This window comes from Mus caroli, unplaced genomic scaffold, assembly GCF_978045245.1.
Source record: "Mus caroli unplaced genomic scaffold, Mus_caroli_1 scaffold_16, whole genome shotgun sequence".
In the NCBI taxonomy this organism is placed as follows: Eukaryota; Metazoa; Chordata; class Mammalia; order Rodentia; family Muridae; genus Mus; species Mus caroli.
The window spans coordinates 81,273,149-81,295,781 of NW_028227271.1; the positions used below are offsets into that span (position 1 = coordinate 81,273,149).

A 22,633-nucleotide genomic window follows, 5' to 3' on the forward strand; every position below is an offset into this window, starting at 1 on the left:
TAAATGTGGAAAGAACTCATGCATAAAAAGTAGCTAATGAGCTGAACAAGCAATTAGCAAGCAGATATATGTCCTGAACACACACATTCAGTAGCCATTATTATATTGTATATAATATTTATATTTGTATATATACAGATATATATGATGTGATAATATATTATAGAAAACAAAAGTGTCATTAACAACAGTTTGATTCTTTTGAAGAATTCTAACCTGGCAAGTAATCACATCCCAAAGCCTTAGAAGGTCTGTGTGATGCTACTGGAATGCAGGTATCTTTAATCTCTCTGACTGGAAAACAGAGATTCCCTTAGTACATACCTTTAGTCCAAAACAATGACATCTAAGTGAAGGGATGGGTCAGAAAAAGATTCGAAAGAATGAATCAGAGAAAGGACACACCCAACTCTCAGGGGAAGAGACATGAAAGAGAGGCTATGTAAGAGCAGTACAGGTAGGGAGTTCCTTAAATTTGGTGCTGTTCAACTGGGTGTGGTGGCACACACCTTTAATCCCAGCACTCGGGAGGCAGAGGCAGGCTGATTTCTGAGTTTGAGTCCATCCTGGTCTACAAAGTGAGTTCCAGGACAGCCAGGGCTATACAGAGAAACTCTGTCTAAAAAAAAAAAAAAAATAGTTTGGAAGTTTGGTGCTGTTCACTTTCACTTAAAAGCAGTTGTGCTGATCCAGATGAATGCAGTTGAGCCCTGTGGAGTTTGAGCAGTTCCCTTTAGGTCCACTTGGTTGCTGCAATCAGTGCAGTTCAGTTCCTGGAATTCAGAGGTAGTTTTTCCAAGCAGAGCAATTCAGTTGGAAGTGGAAAGAAGCCAATTTGAATCGATCATTTTAGAGAGGTGTTTGAGCTAGAACAGCTGAGTTGAACCAGCCAGTCAGAGTGCAGAAATAGCTAGAAAGGGTGAGTTTATTCAGCACTAAGTCTCTAAGACTGAAATATTCTTGGCCTGAAGTAACAGACAGAGGGTAAGGGCTGAGGCCTTCAAAGAAGATTAGATTATAGGGAGACTAGAAGCTCCCAGCCCTAGGTTTAGGACAGTGATACCCCTATAGCCTCTGGGCTCAACCAAAGCCAGGTATCCATAAAGCTGGCATACCGCTCTCATCTTATCCCTCTTCTGAGAAAATAAAATCAACATTTACACTCTGTCTCTTGTGTACCACAGTGGTAGAATTTGTAGTTACCCAGAGGGCTTTTATTTTTTTTTTATTATATATATATATATATATATATATATATATATATATATATATATATATATATATTAGACAGTGTTTCTCTGTATAGCCCTGGTTGACCTGGAACTCACTCTGTAGACCAGGCTGGCCTCAAACTCAGAAATCTGCCTGCCTCTGCCTCCCAAGTGCTGGGATTAAAGGCGTGCATCACCACTGCTGGGCACAAGAGGGGTTTTATTATTCCCCTATTTTACCCCTTAATCTTTGGTCTGTTGATTTTAAAAATCTATGCTACATATGTTTTGTTTCTTTGTTTTTATTAGTAAATAAGCTCAAATTCTATTACCATTGGTACTATGTTCTACTGCCTGGCCTTAGACCATAAGGCCTCACAGGTTTTTCCTGTGTAAACAAATGAGATGACAGCAATGTTTAATTCTTTATGATTCAGCTACACATTTTAAGTAAGCTTCAGGTTTAAGTTTTAACTTTTCTACATATATATTTATATGTGTTTATTTTATTATAATTGGGTCATGGTTTAAACATATTTCTCAAATATGTTTATGTTCACACTCTGTTTGGTCTTGCTATGTACTATCCAGTATGAGTGCTTCCACTAAGCAGTAGATACATAAATTTAAATTACTAAGATGAATATTTGTTTAGTATGCAAAGTAACAAATTATTCCCACTAGTAAAATAGTCCACTCAATGGGCAATTAGAAACTACTATATAACCAAAATAATGTGTAAATTATTAAAGCAGAAGATGTCATCTGATATGGAATACACACACACATACACACAAGTATGTATCTATTTTTTATTTGCACTAAGCATATTTCATATATTCAGTAAATATATTCACCTATTAAATATTACACAAGACAGTGAACCTGATTATTTATATGGTGTGTGTCTGTGTGTGTGTGTGTGTGTGTGTGTGTGTGTGTGTGTGATGTTTGTTGGTATCCAAAGATACTAGAAGAAGAGGGTGGCAGATCCCCTGAAGGTGAAACCACAATCAAAGGTGGTCTTAACTGCTAGATCATTTAACCAGCCTGAGAACATAACAGATATATAATTACCTTTAATTCTTCTGCATTTGAGAAATCCTAGTCTGGGTCACTGAGTTGGTGAGGTCTCTGATCCTGTAAAAATTTCCTTAAGTATTCCAAGTGCTTTCCTTTGCAGAAGTCTTCCAGGGTGTTTCATAGACCAGGACAACATTCTCCTTTGATTTACCAGGCTCTGCTAGAAAGCTGTAGATACCCATCCTTATCACAACTTTTTAAGAATTCTCTTCCAAGGTTTACTATCTAGGTTGCTTCTCTTGGAGTGGGGTGGAGATAGTGGTTGTCACAGAGCCTTCTATGATCTTATTTCTCAACTGTTAATCTGCAGTCATCAACACAAATTTTACGAGTAGCTTAGTTGCCCTTTACAGTCAGCAGGGACATGGGTCATGGACTTCCACATGGCTTCTGTTCTCTATCAATAAAAATGTTCTTTTGAGTTCAAAGATTTATCTTTATCTTTAATAGTAACTGTTGAAAAAATAGTCTTAGCAATCACCGTTCTAATATACCTTTATATTTGTCCATAACAAATTCTGTTCATTAAAGTAATAAGATCCTACCTCTTAAGCACTAGAGAAATCAAGGATGCTTGCCTACAATTCTACTTTAGTCATTTCCCAACTATTATAGATAGATGACTATGTATTATAAATAGGTCTGAGGGTGTCATCTTAAATCAAATTATAGAGCATATAGTTGTCAGAGACCATACCTTGAGAAAGCAAGCCCTTCACAATCTCCTACCCTGATAGGCCAAGTGGCCTCATGCTAGGATCTGGTGGTCACTCTCTCCTCCCTGTTCCCTTCCTGGCACCTGAGGCTGTAAAAGCTGAATTACAGTCCCCTCTTCCTTATCTCTTCCTGACTCCTATGACATCCAAAGACATGAGTTACACGCTGAGCCCAGCCTGACACCCCAAGGCTGTTAAGGAGGATCTATGTTTCAGAGATAAGACGCAGAGAACCTGCCACCTGGAGCCTGACTTCGGCCCTTATGCCAGCAGATGCCCAGTTCTTTGTTCTTTGTTAAATTCCCCCTCTACCCCTCCCTATTCCCTGAGGTGTATGCTTTAAAACCAGGCACCTCAGCCTAATAGATGGACACCTTGATTGGAACCTTCTTGGTCTCTGCTTCTCCTTCCCTTCCTCCCATTTTCTTCCAGGTTTGCGGTCCCCCTTGCACCCACGAATAACTGAATCCTGCGGGACGGGATAAGTGGCAAGGTTCAGTTCATATTTCCTTCCAGTGGAGGTTCCAGAGAAGTTCATCGCGACCCCAGGAATTTAGAAGTAGTGAAGGACTGCTTCCGCTGCTCACGGGAGTAAGTAGTCCTTGGTGAGTTGAATCATCTCCACTCCAGGAAATGGGAAATAAGCTATCTAAAAAGGTAGCCTTCATTAAAGGCTTAAAGATAGCTCTCAGGGAAAGAGGAGTTAGAGTTAAATAGAAAGATTTGATAAACTTATTTTTTAATTTTCATAAACCGGGCATATCCATGGTTTATTATAGATGGAGCAGAGATACACTGTAAAAAATGGTGAAAGGTAGGTAGAGATTTAAATGATAAACTAGCTAATGAGTGTCCGAATGCAGTCCCTGCAACTGTCTTTGCTTATTGAGGAGTAACTATCAGAAGCTGCCACTGTGTCTCCTCTCCCTTCTCTGGCAGAATTCCCAGAAAAAGGAGATAAAGAATTAGAGTCTGAACATGAGAGAGAGAAAATATGTTTCAGAAAAGCAGTTATCCCCTGTTTGGGACCTTTTAGCAAAAAAGAGGGAAAATGAAAATAAGCTATTTCAGAGCTCTCCTAGGGACAAAAGGAAAACGGGAGACATCCTGCTTTCTCTCTGGCTCCTATGGAGATATTCTTAGTTCTGGTTAGGATATCTGGGTCCCTTTGAGACATCAAGTTCTATTCCCTGTCTGTATATTGTCTATTTTTGGTGCACCAAATTGTCCATATGTCTGTCTATATATGTTTGCTTTTTGTTTTGTTGTTTGAATGATTGTTGTTCTGTGTTTCATGTTGAAAAATAATGGTTAAAACTTTATCTGCTGGCTGTACATCCTTTGATTTAGTTTAAAAAGCAGTCTCAATTTTCACAGCAGAAACTGATAAGTTAAGCTGCACTGTGGCTGGGAGTCAAGTACAGCTAGAAAAGCCCTGCTGAGATCCCATTGCAAATGGAGCTCTTAAAGGGGGCAGGCAGCCTTTTGCTTGTAACAGAAAGTTAGCTTAAAATTGGAATAAAGAAAATGTGGTACATTTACACAATGGAGTACTTTTCAGCTATTAAAAAGAATGAATTTATGAAATTCCTAGGCAAATGGATGGACCTGGAAGGCATCATCCTGAGTGAGGTAACCCAATCACAAAGGAACTCACACAATATGTACTCACTGATAAGTGGATATTAGCCCAGAAACTTAGGATACCAAGATATAAGATACAATTTGCTAAACGCATGAAACTCAAGAAGAACAAAGACCAAAGTGTGGACACTTTGCCCCTTCTTAGAATTGGGAACAAAACACCCATGGAAGGAGTTACAGAGACAAAGTTTGGAGCTGTGACGAAAGGATGGACCATCTAGAGACTGCCATATCCAGGAATTCATCCCATATTCAGCTTCCAAATGCTGACACCATTGCATACACTAGCAAGATTTTGCTAAAAGGACCCAGATATGGCTGTCTCTTGTGAGACTATGCTGGGGCCTAGCAAACACATAAGTGGATGCTCACAGTCAGCTATTGGATGGACCACAGGGCCCCCAATGGAGGAGCTAGAGAAAGTACCCAAGGAGCTAAAGGGATCTGCAATCCTATAGGTGGAACAACAATATGAACTAACCAGTACCCCCTGGAGCTCGTGTCTCTAGCTGCATATGAATCAGAAAATGGCCTAGTCGGCCATCAGTGGAAAGAGAGGCCCATTAGTCTTGCAAACTTTATATTCCTCAGTACAGGGGAATGACAGGGCCAAGAAGTGGAAGTGGGAGTGTGGGGGAGTGGGGGTGGAGCATGTGGGGGACTTTTGGGATAGCATTGGAAATGTAAATGAAATAAATACCCAATAAAAAAAATTGGGAACTTAGGGTTGGAGTCATTCTAAACAATAGGAACCCAGGAAAACAGGTCTTTAAGGATACTTCAAAATAGGGATAATCTTTGGGCCAGGACTTTGGCAGAGTGCTCAGATTGAGAAATGTTTGCATTTGGGTTGCTGCTGAGCTGAGCTCTGAGGGGAGCAGCCTCAGGGAGGCTTGTGTGTCCCTTCTTTTGTTTGGCAAACCATGACTAGGGAAATCCCTGAGACTTCAGCTCTTCATCCCTTCCTTTTAGCTAAAAGAGCCTTGTTGCAGACCTAGAGATGTTGTTCTAAATAAATTTTAATTTCAAAGTTTATAAAAGGTGAATCAGGCTGTTGAATTTATCAGGACATTGCGATTTGACTTGCCTACTTTATATAAAGTTATAGTGTACAGAGTTTGCTTACATGTATAAGTGTCTTTTCCTTGTTCCAAACAGCCATTAAATTGTTTATTACAGAATATTGATGTTTGATCTATTGCACAGCATCATATTAAGTAAAATTGATAATCTTTATCCCAAAGATAAGTTAAAAAAATGTTTTTATGCATGCTTCTATATCTACTTTAAATTCATGCATGCATGCATCCCATTTACTGTGTTTACAAACAGCCCTTCTATGGGAGAACAGTATATGTGAATTGAATCACACACTTATTCTTTTGAGTTTCCTCCTGTTTCAGCACAGATAATTAAATTGTGTGCTGTAGATGGTATTTAAAATGTTGAACAATCAAACTTTAAGTTGTATATTAATAGTCAATATTATATCTCAGAGCTTACAATTGCTTGAAATTGTTCATCCCTTAGATGCTATTAATTCTCAAGCTTGCAATTGCTTATGCAACTTATAAAAAAAAATACTGTTCCTTTAAGAAGACTTTTTGGGCAGTTAAGAAATTGTCCTGGGTTGCCTGGAAAAGACGCCCAGGATTTGCTTTTGTGTTATAGAGGTTTACATAAAGCTTTAACTGATAAATATCACAGATAGCTCCTGAAAGGATACAAACTCAGGATCCTTATAATTATTAGGGTGTTAGACTTACTAATCAAGCTCTTTTTCCCTAGAAGATAGTTATTCGCAGAGACAACTTAAGGACTTTCTCTTATTTCTGATTAATAAATAAATAAATTATACACATATGACTATAATAACTTTTCAAGCATTTTAGTTACAACTGCTTTTTAAGAGAAACAATTGAAAGTGTAATTATTCACTGCCCATGTTACATTAAAACCAACTATAACAGTCCAGTATTTAAGTGGTTTTGTCAACAATTTAATAATTCTCAAACACAAGGTATTGTAGAACTTTAAAAACTCTATAGTCTTAAAAACAAAAAAGGGGAGAAATTATTTCCCCGTGCACATTATTTAAATCATACTTTTATTTTTAAGAATTTTGAAATTTGGATGTCAAAGAACTTAATAAATGCCTTATAGTATCTTAAAACTAGACATAATCATGTCTAGGTGAGATGAACAGGATCCACTTATTGACACATGGCATGATCCTGAACAGAAAGTTATTATGGGGAAAAGGAGGCAGTGTTTCTATTTTTTCCAAAGAATACTGCAGAAGCATGCTAGCTTCCAGAATGATTCATGTGACAGACTGACCTGTGAGTTCATGAGTGCCCTGGCAGTGATGACAGGAAAACTGTGTTGAGTGCACAGAGAAAGAGGAATCAGGGAGAGCAGCCACTTGCAAACAAGATGAAGAAACTTCCTATCTCTGTCATGGGCAAGGAGAGCCGACCTGCTGTCAATTTGAGGACAACTATAAATGATGACCCGTGAAGCAGAGGGACTGCCACAGTGTATCTAACAAGATTTCATCAGAGACACTATTTTTGGCCATTCAGGGCAACTCCCCTATAGCTGTGAAAGATTTTGTACCTTACCTATATGCTATATTGTTAAATAATTTTAAGAGTTAAGATCACCAATCTTGACAAGTCTTTTCATATTCATTATAATTGTTGTCAATTAACTAATTGTGTAGATCCTAATTTAGATAAGGAATCTCCTGTTATGACTTTTGTTAAAGAGACCTGCTTATGTTTTGCTGCCTATTAGAGTTAGGAAATTATCCTTGGCTTAAAAATCCAGGAATGCAAATGGAAAATGTCAAATGAGCAATTTTAAGATTAACTGCTTTAATTGCAATTTTAACTTCAAAATCCACCACAGCTTTAGATCAACAGCTGCATACTACTCATTTTCGTTAATGATATACATAAGAATATTAGCAACTTATTGTAGATAAAAAATTGGAGGCAAAGGTTAATGTCTTAGAAGTAATGATCTCAACAATAAGGCAGGATATAACAAATATTAAGTCTACAAAGACAGAATTTTCAGATATTAGGAAAATGTTGTTTTTATTCTGATAAGACTGGCTTAGTTCAAGATAGCATAGACAAAGTTAGAACGAGTTTAGGAGAGAGAAAACGCAACAGAGAGAAACAAGAATATTGGTATAAAAATTGGTTTTCTACTTCTCCTTGGCTCACCATCTTACTTCCCAGGCTTTTGGGACCTTTCATGGGTATTTTACTGCTTTCGTCTTTTGGTCCTTGGGCCTTTAAAAGATTAACCAGTTTTGTTAAGTCACAGATTGAAGCTGCTTTAAGCAAGCCCTTGTAGTCTACTACCATCAACTGGATATCCAAGACTCAGATGAAGAAGATATTCCTCCCACCGAGGCAGAAAGAGCAACTGGTCTCCAGTTTTCTACCCTTGCTGCTAATGTGGGGTTCCCTTGTTTCCTCAGGCTTTGGAGACAATAGCGATGAGGAAGGGTGACCTCCAGCTCCTAATATAGCCTAAGAGCCACAAATTGTGGTGTTACAATTGAAATAATTCTTGTAGAGGCCTTACTGAATCTGAGGTTGACAATTCTCCTCTGGGAGCTGCACAGGACTCAGAATTGTGCATGTTGGTTCATGATAATGTGAATTCACTATGGGCACCAGCATGGATGTGAGGCTATGCACTGTAGGGGAAGGTGCAATTTGACCATTTCTGAGTTCCCTGAGAGAAACACCCAATTTAGATGGAGGTTGGTATCTAGTTTCAGCTACAAATAAAGAATTTTTCTAAGGCTCTGCCTCCCCTCCCCAAAAGATAATCAAGAGCCACAAGTGTGGGTCATGACAGCACCCACGAGAGGAATCGGGTCAATGCTCCCCCAGTCATGGTTAATGCCCACTCATCCAAGAATGAGAAGATCATTTGATCACCTCAGTTAAGTGTGGCCTTATTAAATTTAATTCAGAAGGGGAAGATGTCAGAGACCATACCATAAGAAAGTGATCCCTTCACAATCTCCCATCCTGATAGGCCAAATGGCCTCATGCTAGGATCTGGTTGTCACTCCCTCCTCCCTGTTCCCTTCCTGACACCTGAGGCTGTAAAAGCTGAATTATAGTCCTCTCTTCCTTATCTCTTCCTGACTCCTATGACATATGAATTACACACTGAGCCCTGCCTGACACCCCAAGGCTGTTTAGGAGGATCTATGTTCCAGAGATAAGACGCAGAGTACCTGCCGCCTGGAGCCTGACTTCGGCCCTCATGTCAGCAGATGCCCACTTCTTTGTTCTTTGTTAAATTCCCCCTCAACCCCTCCCTATTCCCCGCGATATATGCTTTAAAACCAGTCACCTCAGTCTAATAGATGGAGACCTTGATAGGAACCCTTCTTGGTCTCCACTTCTCCTTCCCTACCTCCCATTTTCTTCCAGGTTTGCAGTCCCCCTTGCACCCACGAATAACTGAATCCCACAGGTCGGGATATATAGTTCATAGAACAACATCCTTGTAAATTTACTTATCAATGAAATGTTCTTATTAAACATTACCCAGTGCACTTAATACTAAATATCCCTGGATCAAAATTAATAAAGTAAACTACATGTGAGTTTCTATCTAAAATGTCAACCTTTAATAGCTAGAGGCAGTAGATCTAAGAGTTGATGGCCTTCCTCAACATAATAGGAAGCGTGAAGACAGTCTGCATGAGACTGCCTTAAACAAAATATATAAAATTGGTTAAAAGTTTGTTTAGACATTCAGGGAAGATATGATCACTGGCTAAATGAGCACTTATTGTGTTTTTATTTGAGATGGGGTATGGTGACTGAAAGCATCACAACTGGCAGGAAAACATAACACAATAGACAAAGAAAGAAACTAGAAAATTCAGTTCACCATGACTTGGTGATGGTTCAAACTTCTAGAGAGTCTGACACCAGGCAGATTATTGTAAGCAACTTTAAACTCAGCACAATTTTTGGATAAAAGTTTCCTGGTGCAATAAAATTCTCAGTGCAAAGGAAGGCAATACATCAATTCAAAAGTATGCACCATCTTGACGAAGGTGTCTATAGCTTAAGGACCTTGAATCTGGTGTGGTCTTTGACCAAGATAACATATATATCAACAGGCTATAAAGTACATGTGTCATCTCCCCTAAGAATGGGTTCTATTGACTGAGAAACAAAGCTGAAAATAAATGTCTACAAAGATAGAGTCTGGGATAAACATTCTGAAGGATTTAGATGGAGTGGATGTAAAGATTACAAGAATAACCAGGTTATTAACAACACCCATTCCAAACCTTCTGAGAGGAAAACAGGTATTCATTGCCTCCTTACTAGTTTCCCTGGCGATTTTGGGTGCCAGGACCTTTATGCTCCCAGCAGTTTGAGAAAATATTGAATGAAGCCCAGGCTTGCTAAATTCAATATATAGATGGCAAGGGCCTTGAACTACAAACCTCCTTCCTTCACATCCCAGGTGTGTGATTTAAAGTATGTTCATATGCTTTCTGAACATTATTTTGATACAATTTTATTTTTGCAATAGCTTACATTTTCATTTCCATATCATTATGAAATGATTGAATCCTAGTAAAATAATTCTATTATTTCTACATAGAAAGTGAATTTAAGAATTTTTTTCAAAGAAAACCCTAAGGTAAAATATGACCATTAAAATAACAGGAAAGGCTGATAAAGACAAAAATGGCACTTTGACCATGAATACTAAAAATGGTTTTAAATCTGAGACTATTTTTTGATTTAGCTAAAATTTATAATACCTGAATTCCATAGCAAACAAATAAAATATAGAATAGTATCTATACTTTAAATAATGATCATAGATGAAATTGACATATTTGTAATTTAGATGGTTAATTAATATCCCATAAAGAATATAACCAGAGCTTTTATCTCTGTTGTATAATTTATTATTCTGTTTTAAGTAGTGTTTATTTTTATATTACATTTTTAAAATCAATGCTTTGTAAATAAGAATGTTTGTTCACATGCATAAAAGAACATGTTTGTTCAGATAAAACAATAAGTTATCTTTGCATTTCTCAGAAAACCAACACACATATGATCTTAAAAATAGTACAGTTACCAAATTTAGGAAAAGGAATGAAGATATATAAAGAATATAGTATGACTATGAAGCAAAATAAATAATTTCAACAAATCCAGCTTGATAATCTAATGCAATTAATTTACAACAATTCAAATAATAAATAAATCAAAAGTATTAAAAATATTCCATAGGATATCACAGATAAAGAAAAAAAGAAAATAGATAAAATTTTTAAAAAATATTTTTTCTTGTGCTTTACTCAGGGGAATAAAAGCAATATTTAAATGAAGAGTTCATTATGAAACTAGAAATAAATCTGTTGGAAACTGTGTTGAAAATCCAGTGAGCAGTTTAACTTGGGATCCACTTGACACATGCACTCCAAAACCTAACATGATTACTGACACTATTTGTGCAGGAAAACAGAAGCCTGGCATCTCTATGAGCAACTGATAGAGTCAAATGCAGATACTTAGAGCCAACCACTGGATTGAGGTCTGAGTTCCCTATGGAAGAGTTAGAGAAAGGACTGAAGGAGTGAAGGGAATTGAAACCCCATAGGAAGAACAACAGTGTCAACTAACCCAGACCCCTCAAAGTTTCCAGTGACTAAGCCAAAAACCAAGGGCTGGTCCATGACCCCCATCACATGTGTAGGACAAGACTGTCATGTCTGTCCTCAGTGGCAGAAGATGCCATTAATCCTGTGGAAACTTGATGATCCAGGAAGAGGGATGCTGGTGGGGGTGAGGTGGCTGGGTGTGGTTAGATGGGTGAGGGAGCACCCGCTCATGGGATGAGGAGGTGAAGAACCAGGGAGGAGGACCAGGAAGCAGGGGCAACCTTTGAAATGTAAATAAATAAAATCATTTAATAATAAAAAAAACAGAAATGAAAAGAAATTTCAGAATGAAGAAGCAAGCAAATTAAGACCAAACTGAATGGAACAAATGACACTGTATTTTTAATTGTTAGACAGAATTGTGTAAATAGTAGTTAAATAAACCTCAATATACAAAGTGTTCTCCTTCCAGAATGCCATGGCATAAGTGTGCATCCATGTGTTGAAGTCTTTGTCCCACTACTTCTAACTGTAATCTTATTCAGATGATTCTTTGCAGCACTGCCCAAGTCAATGTTAAACATTAAGATGGATTGTATTTTAATATGATGTCATTACAAAAATAAAAGTTGTGTGTGGCATCATTTACTTTTCTAGTTTGGTTTCCAAATCCACTTTTTCTCCTTTGTGGAGAGCAACCACATGAATAAATAGATAAAGTGACTATGAAGAAAAAGTGCTCCATTCACAGTAAGGCCCACATCAAGTTCTCCATTGGAGGTTAAGATGCATGTTATGTTGTATGCATGCCTACACACACACACACACACACACACACACACACACACAGACAAACATGCTCACACACTCACAAACGCATTTATAGTTGCAGATCATTTGCAATGAAATATTTTAATTATACTATATTATACTTAAAATATGCATTGTTTCACACGGTAATTTTTTAAAAAGGAATTTCAGCAGTAAAAATTGGAACTACTTTATTAATTTAGGCCTTTAGTTGCTCAAATAAAGTATAAATTATTCTCAAAAAAATGTAATTAACCTTCTAAATAGGATATTTTAAGATACAACCAAAGTCCCTTAAACTAAATGAGATATCCATTAAATCAAATTTTGCTTTGTTACCCTTAGTTCCTTCTGATCTAAATTTACACAGTTAAGCTTTGAAAGGAGTAAATAAACAAGTTAATGTGATCCATAACTATGAATTCACAAGGCTCTATGAACTCATGCTCTTATTTGTGTGAATTTCAAATATCATATTTTAATACATGAACTTTTCAATTTAAGGAATTACTAACTTGAAGATCTGAGATGGTTACTAGCTACACTTTTGGCTATGCACTTAAGTTTTAATTCAGAGTTTTTGACATTAAGGCTGCTAATTTTTTTTCTAAAAAGCTGAATATTGCAGATTTGTATGGTATAATCTTTCTTTAATCTTAACCTGTAAATTTGGTATGATAATTTGGCATTTCATATTAAAAGAGATTTAACTGTGTTATTCTTTGTAAACATAAGTGCAGCAAAAGGAAACTATCAGGAAACCCCCAGTAATTTTACACTTTTAAATCTAGAAAGCATTTTAGTTGAAGAAAGTAAAGTGTTCTCTGACACTGATCTAACAGATCCCACAAACATCAAGAAGTCATTTAGCTGTTCTAAGTGTGAATCCATTGTTTCAGATAAGTGACAAAGTGATGAGTATATTTTCTGTAGATTCTTAGAATTCATTTTTCTCATCTGCATGTTTTTAGTTGTTTAATAAATCAATGGACACAGGAGAGTAAAAATGACACATGTTTTCTGACCATCTTCCTAATATATATGTGATATTTTCAATATATTGTGGTTTAAATCTCATGAAAATCATGACAGTGATATAAAATGTTAGACAATATCATAATTATGGTATATTTATTTAATAAGATAATGTAAGCATTTATTAACTTTTGTAAATAACATATACCTTGATATCAACATAATCAAACTGAAGGTAAACTAAGTAAAATTGATCTAATATTCTATCCTAAGATATATAAAACATTTTATTCTTAATTATGTAAATATGTACAATGTATACAATAGTTTTATACAAATATTATGAAATAAACTTGTTTTCTTTTTTCATTAAAACAAAATATAAAGCAGAAATAGAACATCACATGGTCTCTCTCATATTCATATATTGGAGTCAAATGTTTTCTGTGTTTAACTCTGATTAAAATCAGAAACAAAGAGACAGGGAGATATTAAAACTGGGAATAATAGATTATATTTTTAAAAAGTAGGAAGGTAAAATATTGGAAGTAGTAAGGTTTAAGCTGAAAGTGACATGGAAAACTTGTGGTCAATAAGGAGAAAAGAGTAACTTAAAGGAAGGGATCATAAAACATTATGCAAAAGCCTCTTAACATTCAACAGAGTAAAAACAAAACAAACAAAAAACAAAACAAAACAAAAAAACATTATGGCTCTGGGAATGATAGTAAACACCTTTAATCCCAGCACTTGGAAGGCAGAGGCAGGCAGATATCTTTGAGTTCCTGGTCAGCCTCCTCTACAAAGTATCTCCAGGACAGCTAGGACTTTTACACTGAGAAACCCTACCTCGAAAAACCAAACCAAACAACATTAAACATACTGAAAAAACAAAACAACCACCACCACAACAACAAAAAATTAAAGGATATATCTGTGTGAATTGAAAGAAGAGGAGAGAATACTGAGAGTTCATGATGTAGGTGGAATTTCATGAAGTCATTGGATGAGGGTGGAAGAGAAGAAACATTAGTCAGCTTTAACCAATATGAAGAATATGTATTAAACAGCCAGAGCTATACAGAGAAACCCTGTCTCAAAAAACAAAACAACAACAACAACAAAGTATATATGAAGGAGTGATGTTTCAAATCACTACTTAGTAATATAACTTTAAAATAAACCCTAAAAGAGAGTTTGAACAAAATTCCCAAGCATCCGTGAACAATTATCCTCTCAGAAGACATGGAATACTAAGTGAAATTGCAGTGCTAATCATGAAATACCTCCTTATGAGTTTGTGGTTACTTATACATCAGAAGTCTCCAAACCAACACAGACTATTGGAATTGCTTTTGATTATCAACCATAACAACATGGTAAGCCCCCATTGCTGAAGATATGACATCTTTTATGTGTGTGTGGGGGGGGGGGATTGCAACCTTTATTTATTTTTCTTGAATATTTTCTTTATTTATATTTCAAATGCTTTCCCCTTTCCAGGTATCCCCTTCAGAAACCCCCTATCCCATTTCCCCTCCTCCTGCCTCTATGAGGATGCTCCCCTACCTACCATCTTCCATCCTCCTGCCCTGGTATTCCTCTACACTGGTGGAGAACTACTCAGCCATTAAAACAATGACTTCATGAAATTCCCAGGCAAATGGATGGAACTTGAGAATATCATCCTAAGTGAGGTGACTCAGTCACAAAGGAACAAATACAGTATGTACTCACTGATAAGTGAATATTAGCCCAAAAGTCCGGAATACCTAAGACTTAATTCACAGATAATGTGAACCTAAGAAGAAGGAAGACCAAAATGTGGATGTCTCAGTGCTTTTCATAAGGGTGAAGAAAATACTCACAAGAGGAAATATGGAGCCAAAGTGTGGAGTAGAGACTGAAGGAAAGGTCAACCAGAGACTGCCCCATCTGGGAATCCATCCCATATACAGTCACCAAACCAAGATGTTATCGTGGATGCTGGGCAGTACTTGCTGATAGAAGCCTGATATGGCTGTCTCCTGAGAGTCTCTGCCAGAACCTGATATGACATCTTTTGATTGTATGACTTAGAGATACAATTTTCAAATTGATCAGGAAAATCCCCTTGATAGCTAAATTTCATAGTATCAGAAGGCCACTGGGCTGCTGGGAAGGAAACAAAACAAAACAAAACAAACATGTAATCTGATCTAAACTAGACCCTCTGTACTACATACTTTGTGTGGCAAAATCTGCCCACTTGGGAAATAAGGACAGGACAGTTACGGAAATAGCTCCTTCACTGTATACCATGGCTGTTCTACAGGAGTGAATTTCATGTGTAGCAGTATAATAATGTTAGACTGCAGATTGTCACAGACCCTATGAGATTCTTTGCTATTTTTATTGTGCTAAATGGTAATGTCAAATTGTCTTCTAAATATTAATGGTCTATCCACTCTTCTGTGCTTTTCTAAACTTTTGTCAGATAAGATTTTATTTTGCACTGGACAGTAGTCAATGGAGAGATACTATCTGGTCAAAGTAATGTTCAACACTCCATTTTCCAGTCCACACCGCTACCTGCAATCCATTCCAAAGTCAAAGCTCTGCCTGCATCTCTGGAGGACTGCTGCAAGGCAATGCAACCAGAGACCTGCTCCTATCAGGGACTATCATCTCTACTTGCTGTCACAGAGGCCTGAAGCTATCAGGAACCACCAAGCCAGCCTACATCAGGGACATCTAGATAACTAAAGGTCAGTGTAAGAACACAATCAATAAAAGACAGGGCAATATGGCACCACCAGAACCCAGCTATCCTACTACTGTAAACTCTGGTATTCTAATACACCTGAAGAGCAAGAAAATGACTTTAAATTTAATTGTATGAAGATGATAAGAGTCCTTTAAAGAGTAAAAAAGAGAGGAAAAATAAAAACAAAAAGAAGAAATGTCCATTTTCTGAAAATGGAAGTAGAAGTAATCAAGAAAACACAAACTGAGGTAACCCTGAAGATTGAAAACCTAAGCAAGAGAATAGGAAGTACAGGCACAAGCATCACGAACAGAATACAAGAGATGAAAAAGGCAGTCTCAGGCATAGAAGATAAGACAAAAGAAACTGATACAAATTACAACCTACTTTTCAAAAGAGACTAGAAAAGCCAGCATTGGCCTCTTGAAAACGCCCAATGAGACAACACATATCACAGTTAAGACATGAATTTTGCAGGCAACTGGATAGAACTTTAGCATATCATCTTGAGTGAAATTTCTGAGAGACAGAAAGACATGTATAGCTTATAATTGAATACACTCAATTATAATTGGACATTAGAGATAAAATGAAGGATAATAATGCTACAATCCACAGACCCAAAGGAACTGGGTAAAAAAGAGGGTCCCGGGGCTGGTGAGATGGCTCAGTTGGTAAGAGCACCCGACTGCTCTTCTGAAGGTCCGAAGTTCAAATCCCAGCAACCACATGGTAGCTCACAACCATCCATAACGAGATCTGACTCCCTCTTCTGGAGTGTCTGAAGACAGCTACAGTGTACTTACATATAATAATAAATAAATCTTAAAAAAAAAAAAAAAAGAGGGTCCCAAGGAAGAATATGTAAATCTAACTGAGAAGGGGAAATTAAATAGTCATAAAGTTGGGTGGGGAGATTGAGCTGTGTGGGAGGGAGGGGTGAGGAAGTGTATGGGGATGATGATTAGGTGTTGGGGGGGAGTAGGAGAGGGCTGGGACTGAGAATGGAAATCAGTGGGGGCATCTCTGCACCTAGCTGGAGGTCTGGGACAGGGGAGTCTCCATAGTGACCATACAAGGAGTCTATGGGAGTGACCATAGTGGAGATTCCTGCCACAGAGAGATAGAGAGACTGCACTGCCTGCAGCCAAGTGGAACTTCCAGAGGAGGGAGAGGGACATCAATCCACTCACAAGAACATTCCCCCCAAAATTGATCTTGCCTACAAGATGTTCAGGAATAAAAATGGATCAGTATTAATAATAGTTGAAGACAGAAAGCTAGCATAACTATGTCCTGAGAGTCTTCATCCAACAGCGGATAGAGGCAGATTCAAAGACCCACAGCCTAACAGGTGGAACAAGGGGAGGGGAGTCTTCTGGGATAGTGTAGCATAGAATTGAGCAAGACAGAGGAGTCAAGGATACTACAAGAAGACCTACAGAATCAAAACACATGGGACCATGTGGGCTCACAGTAACTGGGCCACCAAACAGCATGCAGTGGCTGGACCTAGCCCCCCTATCCATTTGTAGCAAATGTGCAGGGTGGTTTTCATGTGGGTCAACTAACAAGAGGAGCAGTAACTGTTTTGGTCCCTGTCCCCTGTAACTGAATCCTCTTTCACTACCTGGATTTCATGGTTGGGACTCAGCGGAAGAGCATATGCCTAGTTCTGCTGGGATCTGATATCCTAGGGCGGATGGTACCCAAGAGGGGCTCCCCATCCTCTGAGGAGAAGAGAGAACAATGGAGGAGGGATTTGTAAGCATGGGACTAGGCATCGAGGAGGAGATGGGCTGTGACCAGGATGTGAAGTAAATAAAATAAATAAAAAATGTTTTGAAAGGCCTGGTGCTCAGGTTTCCATTCTACATCTTAATCACACATGTATGGATCAGAACATTTTGAAATAATATGAGCAGCAAAAGAATAAGAAACTCTCAGAAGCACACGATCTTCAGACTTGACATGGATATTACAATCATGAAGTCCCAGCCTCTTTTTTTTTTTAACCTGCATAAGACCTAGACAAGATGAAGATAATAAAATTTCATTTAGACTTTTCTCCATGCCCCAATCCTAACTTAAATTTTAAAGAAGACACTGGAAAGTAATGCCTTATCATGGAGGAAGAAAGATTATTTTTCAGGGGGTAGCTATTTTTACCATGATCATATGGATTGTCTCATACATATGTATACCCCAGTTCCTATCATCATAACTATTAGTAATGCAAAAACATCATGAGAAAGATTTTGACACATGGGGAGAAGGAGTTAGTCTAGGAGGGTCATGATGACAGAAGCAGAAAACTTTGAAAAAGAAGAGAAGAAAACAATGTTGGAAGGAGGACTTCTTGGGAGTAATAAGGCAGAAGTAGATGAGGTGAAGTGCAAGTATTTCAATGTAAATTCGTACAAAAGTGAAAAGAAATCTTATTTTAAAATATAAGGCATCCAAATATTATTGTGTAGAAGATAACATGTGAACCTACTTAATGTATTCATCTTTGATTTATATTTTATTATATTTTATTATTCCTTAGAAGTCTGGTTTTTTTCTAATTATTGACAGAAATGGGATTTATGAGGATGGCAGGGTATTTGAAGAGGAATTTGAAGACTTGGAGGGAGGCTAAAACTTAATCCAGTTATATGATGTTAGTATGATCTAATTTCAATAAGGGAGAGACAAAAGGAAACACCAGAAAATTTTCAAATGGAGAAATCAATTTGAATTAAAGTAATTAAAAATGATATAATCCTCCAAACATAGTAAAATATTATCTACTTTATTCCAAATAAACAAAATATTATTTAGAAGGTACACAAAGCATACATTTAAAAATCCTATCATATTTCCAAAATTCCACACCCTGTAAACATATCTTTCCATTCTTTTCCAGACACTTCATTTTCACTATTAATGGTTAAAATACTACACCACTCAACGGGGAAAAATCTACATCTTTATATAAATTTTCATTAATTAATGAATTAGAATCCTATTTCAGAAGGATATGTTTGTGTATGTGCATTAAATCATGTCTTCGTTACATCATTCACCACACAGTGGCAAAACATAGACAACTTCAATTCTTAGCACTTACCAAAGTAATATGGAAATTGTAATATGGACAGCAGTGCAAAAGTAAACAATCTGTCAAGCCTCTCTTGTTGAAGAACACACCCATTCATTACTGATTTTTTAGTATTAAGTGTTTTCACTAGCTATTTCAACTATTAGCATTGGAGCAAACCCTGTTATAGATTTGGCCACCCTTGTATCCAAACAGCCAGAGATCATATGCAACTGAAGAAATGTTGATTTTGTAAGTGGCCACATCTTTTGGGGTCATTCTTTATTAGTGGAACTTTAACACTGCAACACAAGCAACTCATAGGATAACAGCATGGGCCATCAACCCTCCTTATCACTCAGAAGATTTCAACTCTAAGTTCACAGGCACCTTGTGCCAAGTACTTAGGACTAGTCCTTTTCATTGGGGCATCATCACCTTTGTTTAGTTTAGTGATTTCAAAAAGGAAGTGAAAAGTTGTCCCATCCTTCCCCCACCCCTACTTCTAGAAAACTATTTTATGTTCACATTTATTTAAACAGCATTAAATATGCATTGTACTGATTGGTTTTGTGTGTCAGCTTGACACAAGCTTGAGATATCACAGCAAAAGGAGTCTCACTTGAGGAAATGCCTACATGAGATCCAGTTGTAAGGCATTTTCTCAATTAGTGATCAAGAGGGGAGGGTTCAGCCCACTGTGGGTGGTGCTACTCCAGGGCTGAAAGTCCTGGCCAGTAAGCAGCACCCAACCATGGCCTCTACATCAGCTCCTGCCTCCAAGTTCCTGCCCTGTGTGAGTGCCTGTCTGAATTCCTTTGTTGATGAACAGCCATAGGGAAGTAAAAGCTGAAAAACCCTTTCCTCCCCAACTTGCTTCTTGGTCATGATGTTTTGTGCAGAAATACAAACTCTAACTAAAACATGCATGTTTTCAATAATAAGATATATTTATATTGCTTCATCCCAAAAGAGTCAATTTTCTTTTCTTCTCTTTGAACTCCATTTCAAAAATGAAAGGAATCTTTTAAAAAAATGGATTGAAAGTTTATAGCAAACAATTTGTATTCCATGATGCTATGTTTTAATGTTCATATGCTTGAAATTCCATGGAACACATTGCAAGGCAGAAGCGCACAATAAAGATGAACCATTTGTTTCATTTTGATATGTATATGTGAATACCACAGAATTGTTTCAGATCTGTGTCTGTGCTCTGTACACTGGTCCTTCAGCTGGACTGCAGACACCACAGCTGCACTGCAGCTCCTGAATGACATGTTATAGAACAGATTGCTTATGACCCTGCACAGCCTGCATGGGAGGAGGGTACTGTGCTCTGGATCAAGGACTATTGTTTTAATAAGTAGTGTTAAAACAAAAATAAATAGTCACTCGGGAGAAGGAAGGAGCTGAGCCTGCAGTCAGTGATCCAACTTGTGTGCAAGCTGTTTCTCTGATGGGAGTTAAACAGACGTAAGTGCAGCTGCTTCCACAAATCAACAATTAATCAGAATTAAGCTTTTTCACTTCATTTTCTTCTCTAGATCAAAGGTGTTGTGTCAAAATGTCTGACACATCACTTTTTTTCAAAGAATGTAACTTGATCTCATATTATTCATAATATGTTAACTACATTCTTTTGTGATTTTTATCACTGTCTACACATTAAGCACACCTTGACAATAAAACAACATAAATGTTAAAATTATTATCAGATGTGAGAAAATATGTTCATGTACTTTAAAAGCAGGCTTAAGGATACATCTTAACAAGTGAAATAAATATTAAACATTAGGAAGAAAGTATTTTGACACCATATGCACGAGCCAGAAAAACACAAAGTATGAGGCAAGAACAATGCAACAACCTGAAAAATAGTGAATTTTAAAATAAATTTATGGTAACAAAGACAAGTGTATCTAATTGCATAATCTACTTTCATTAAAAGAAAAAATGGCAACATTGGTGGGAAAATAATTCAGTGTGTGTAAATCACTTTTTAACAGATGTATTCTGCAGGACAATGCAATAATTAGTTCGGGTTTTCCAATCTAAAGAACAGCTTCCTATAATGTGCTGCATGCTCCATAACTCTTCATCCATTCTCCATCTCCCTTGTCTCACTGCATGACTTCTCAAGAGGAGAAAAACTAACAAACAATTCCAAATAAATCAAAATAAACTTACTTTTCCAACATACTGTGGGTCTGGTCCCATATGTTCTTCTAAAACAAAGAACTGGTTCCACACCCATCCCCTCTTGGGACGGTGGTGGACTTCAGTTTCCCCTTCAGTGTGTTTGGTTTGGTTTCTGGTCACCTTAATGGAGCTGTGGTGAGCAGTTCCATAACACCTCTGCACAAAACAGAGACACACGAGGACTGGACAGATGCAAGATGTGCTCGTAATTCTCATTGTAAGATCGCTTCCCGTTCACAGTCCTTCTTGTCTTCGTGGCCTGCAAGGGCTCAGTATGCATTCAAGAGACAAGCCAAAGCATCTTTTGGAAGGACAGTCCAAAGTAAGTCATTTAGTCTGTCCATGATTTAGCTGCCCATCAGGGAAAGGTCAGACCATATTCACATCTTATTCACGAGTAGAAACACAGGGGCAGCCATTGTATCCCGAGTTGTCACTGTAGGTTAGCACAGGTCATCATTTTCCACCTATAATGAAGAGAGAATTTGTGCACATTACTAAACATGTGAATTTTAGCTACTTGTTCTCAATACAAATTATATTTCTTTACAGCATACAGAAGATTGGTGTGGGCTTGCCTAGAAGACACATATCTGTGATTTCTATGGAGTTACTTTTTTAAAGATTTGAGGGAGAGAAAAATTATCTTGGAGGTGGATATTCACACCCCATAGGATGGGATTCCAGATAGAATAAAAAAGAGAAAGTCAATGAAAATATAATATGAGCACATGCCTTTATCACCATTACAGATTAGAGTCATGAAAACTGGGAAAAAACAAATCCTTTATCCCTCAAGTTAATGTTGTGGCATCCAGTTCCATCGGTGAAAAAGTTAACTAATAAAATAGTAAAAAAAAAAAAAAGTGCAAATATTTCAAAAATACACATAAAATTGTGTGCTGGTTTGGATGAACTTTTTGTAGTCCCTTACAATTAGTATTAATCATTAACTGCACACCCACTAATATATGCAATGTACTTAAATTTTGCTGCGATTTAAGAAAAATTGACATGTCTATTAAAAATTACTACTCTAGGAAACTCAACAACTACTAATTTACTATCAACAGTTAATAAACATTGATTATTAATACATCAATAAGTATAGCCTTCACCCCCATTAAGGAAATTTCTTGCAATAGACAGAAGCCACTACATAAAACCACAACCAATAAAAATCCAGAAGTACAAAGCCCAGTCCCAATAGATACATTACAAAACACTCTGTCACCTAATCAGGAATCATTGTGAATGACTCGGTGGAAATGGCTGCATAGTGGCTATTAGACAATATTGAAAATATACAAAAAATAACATTATATGGACTTAAGTTATAGTTAATAATATATGTGTCTATAGTAAGTCATATATTCATTCAATACAAACTAATAAAATGGGCCATGAAATTAAATGTTAGAAAGGAAAAAACTTTGTATTTAGATTGTAATAAAAAAAGTAGACAAAAACCAAACAAACAAAAAC

At 37.0% G+C, this 22,633-nt stretch overlaps 1 protein-coding gene across 3 annotated transcripts in view; it reads right to left on the minus strand.

The window, feature by feature from the left end:
- Nucleotides 1–22,633, minus strand: part of Cdh18 (cadherin 18) — a 917,427-nt gene that overhangs the window by 277,308 nt on the left and 617,486 nt on the right. For all 3 annotated transcript variants that reach the window (XM_029470124.2, XM_085831363.1, XM_021183199.3), the window contains one exon: nucleotides 21,137–21,615. In XM_029470124.2, coding sequence (XP_029325984.1) covers nucleotides 21,137–21,364 — 228 coding nt within the window. In that variant the 5' untranslated portion in view covers nucleotides 21,365–21,615. The remainder of the gene's footprint in view (nucleotides 1–21,136; nucleotides 21,616–22,633) is intronic.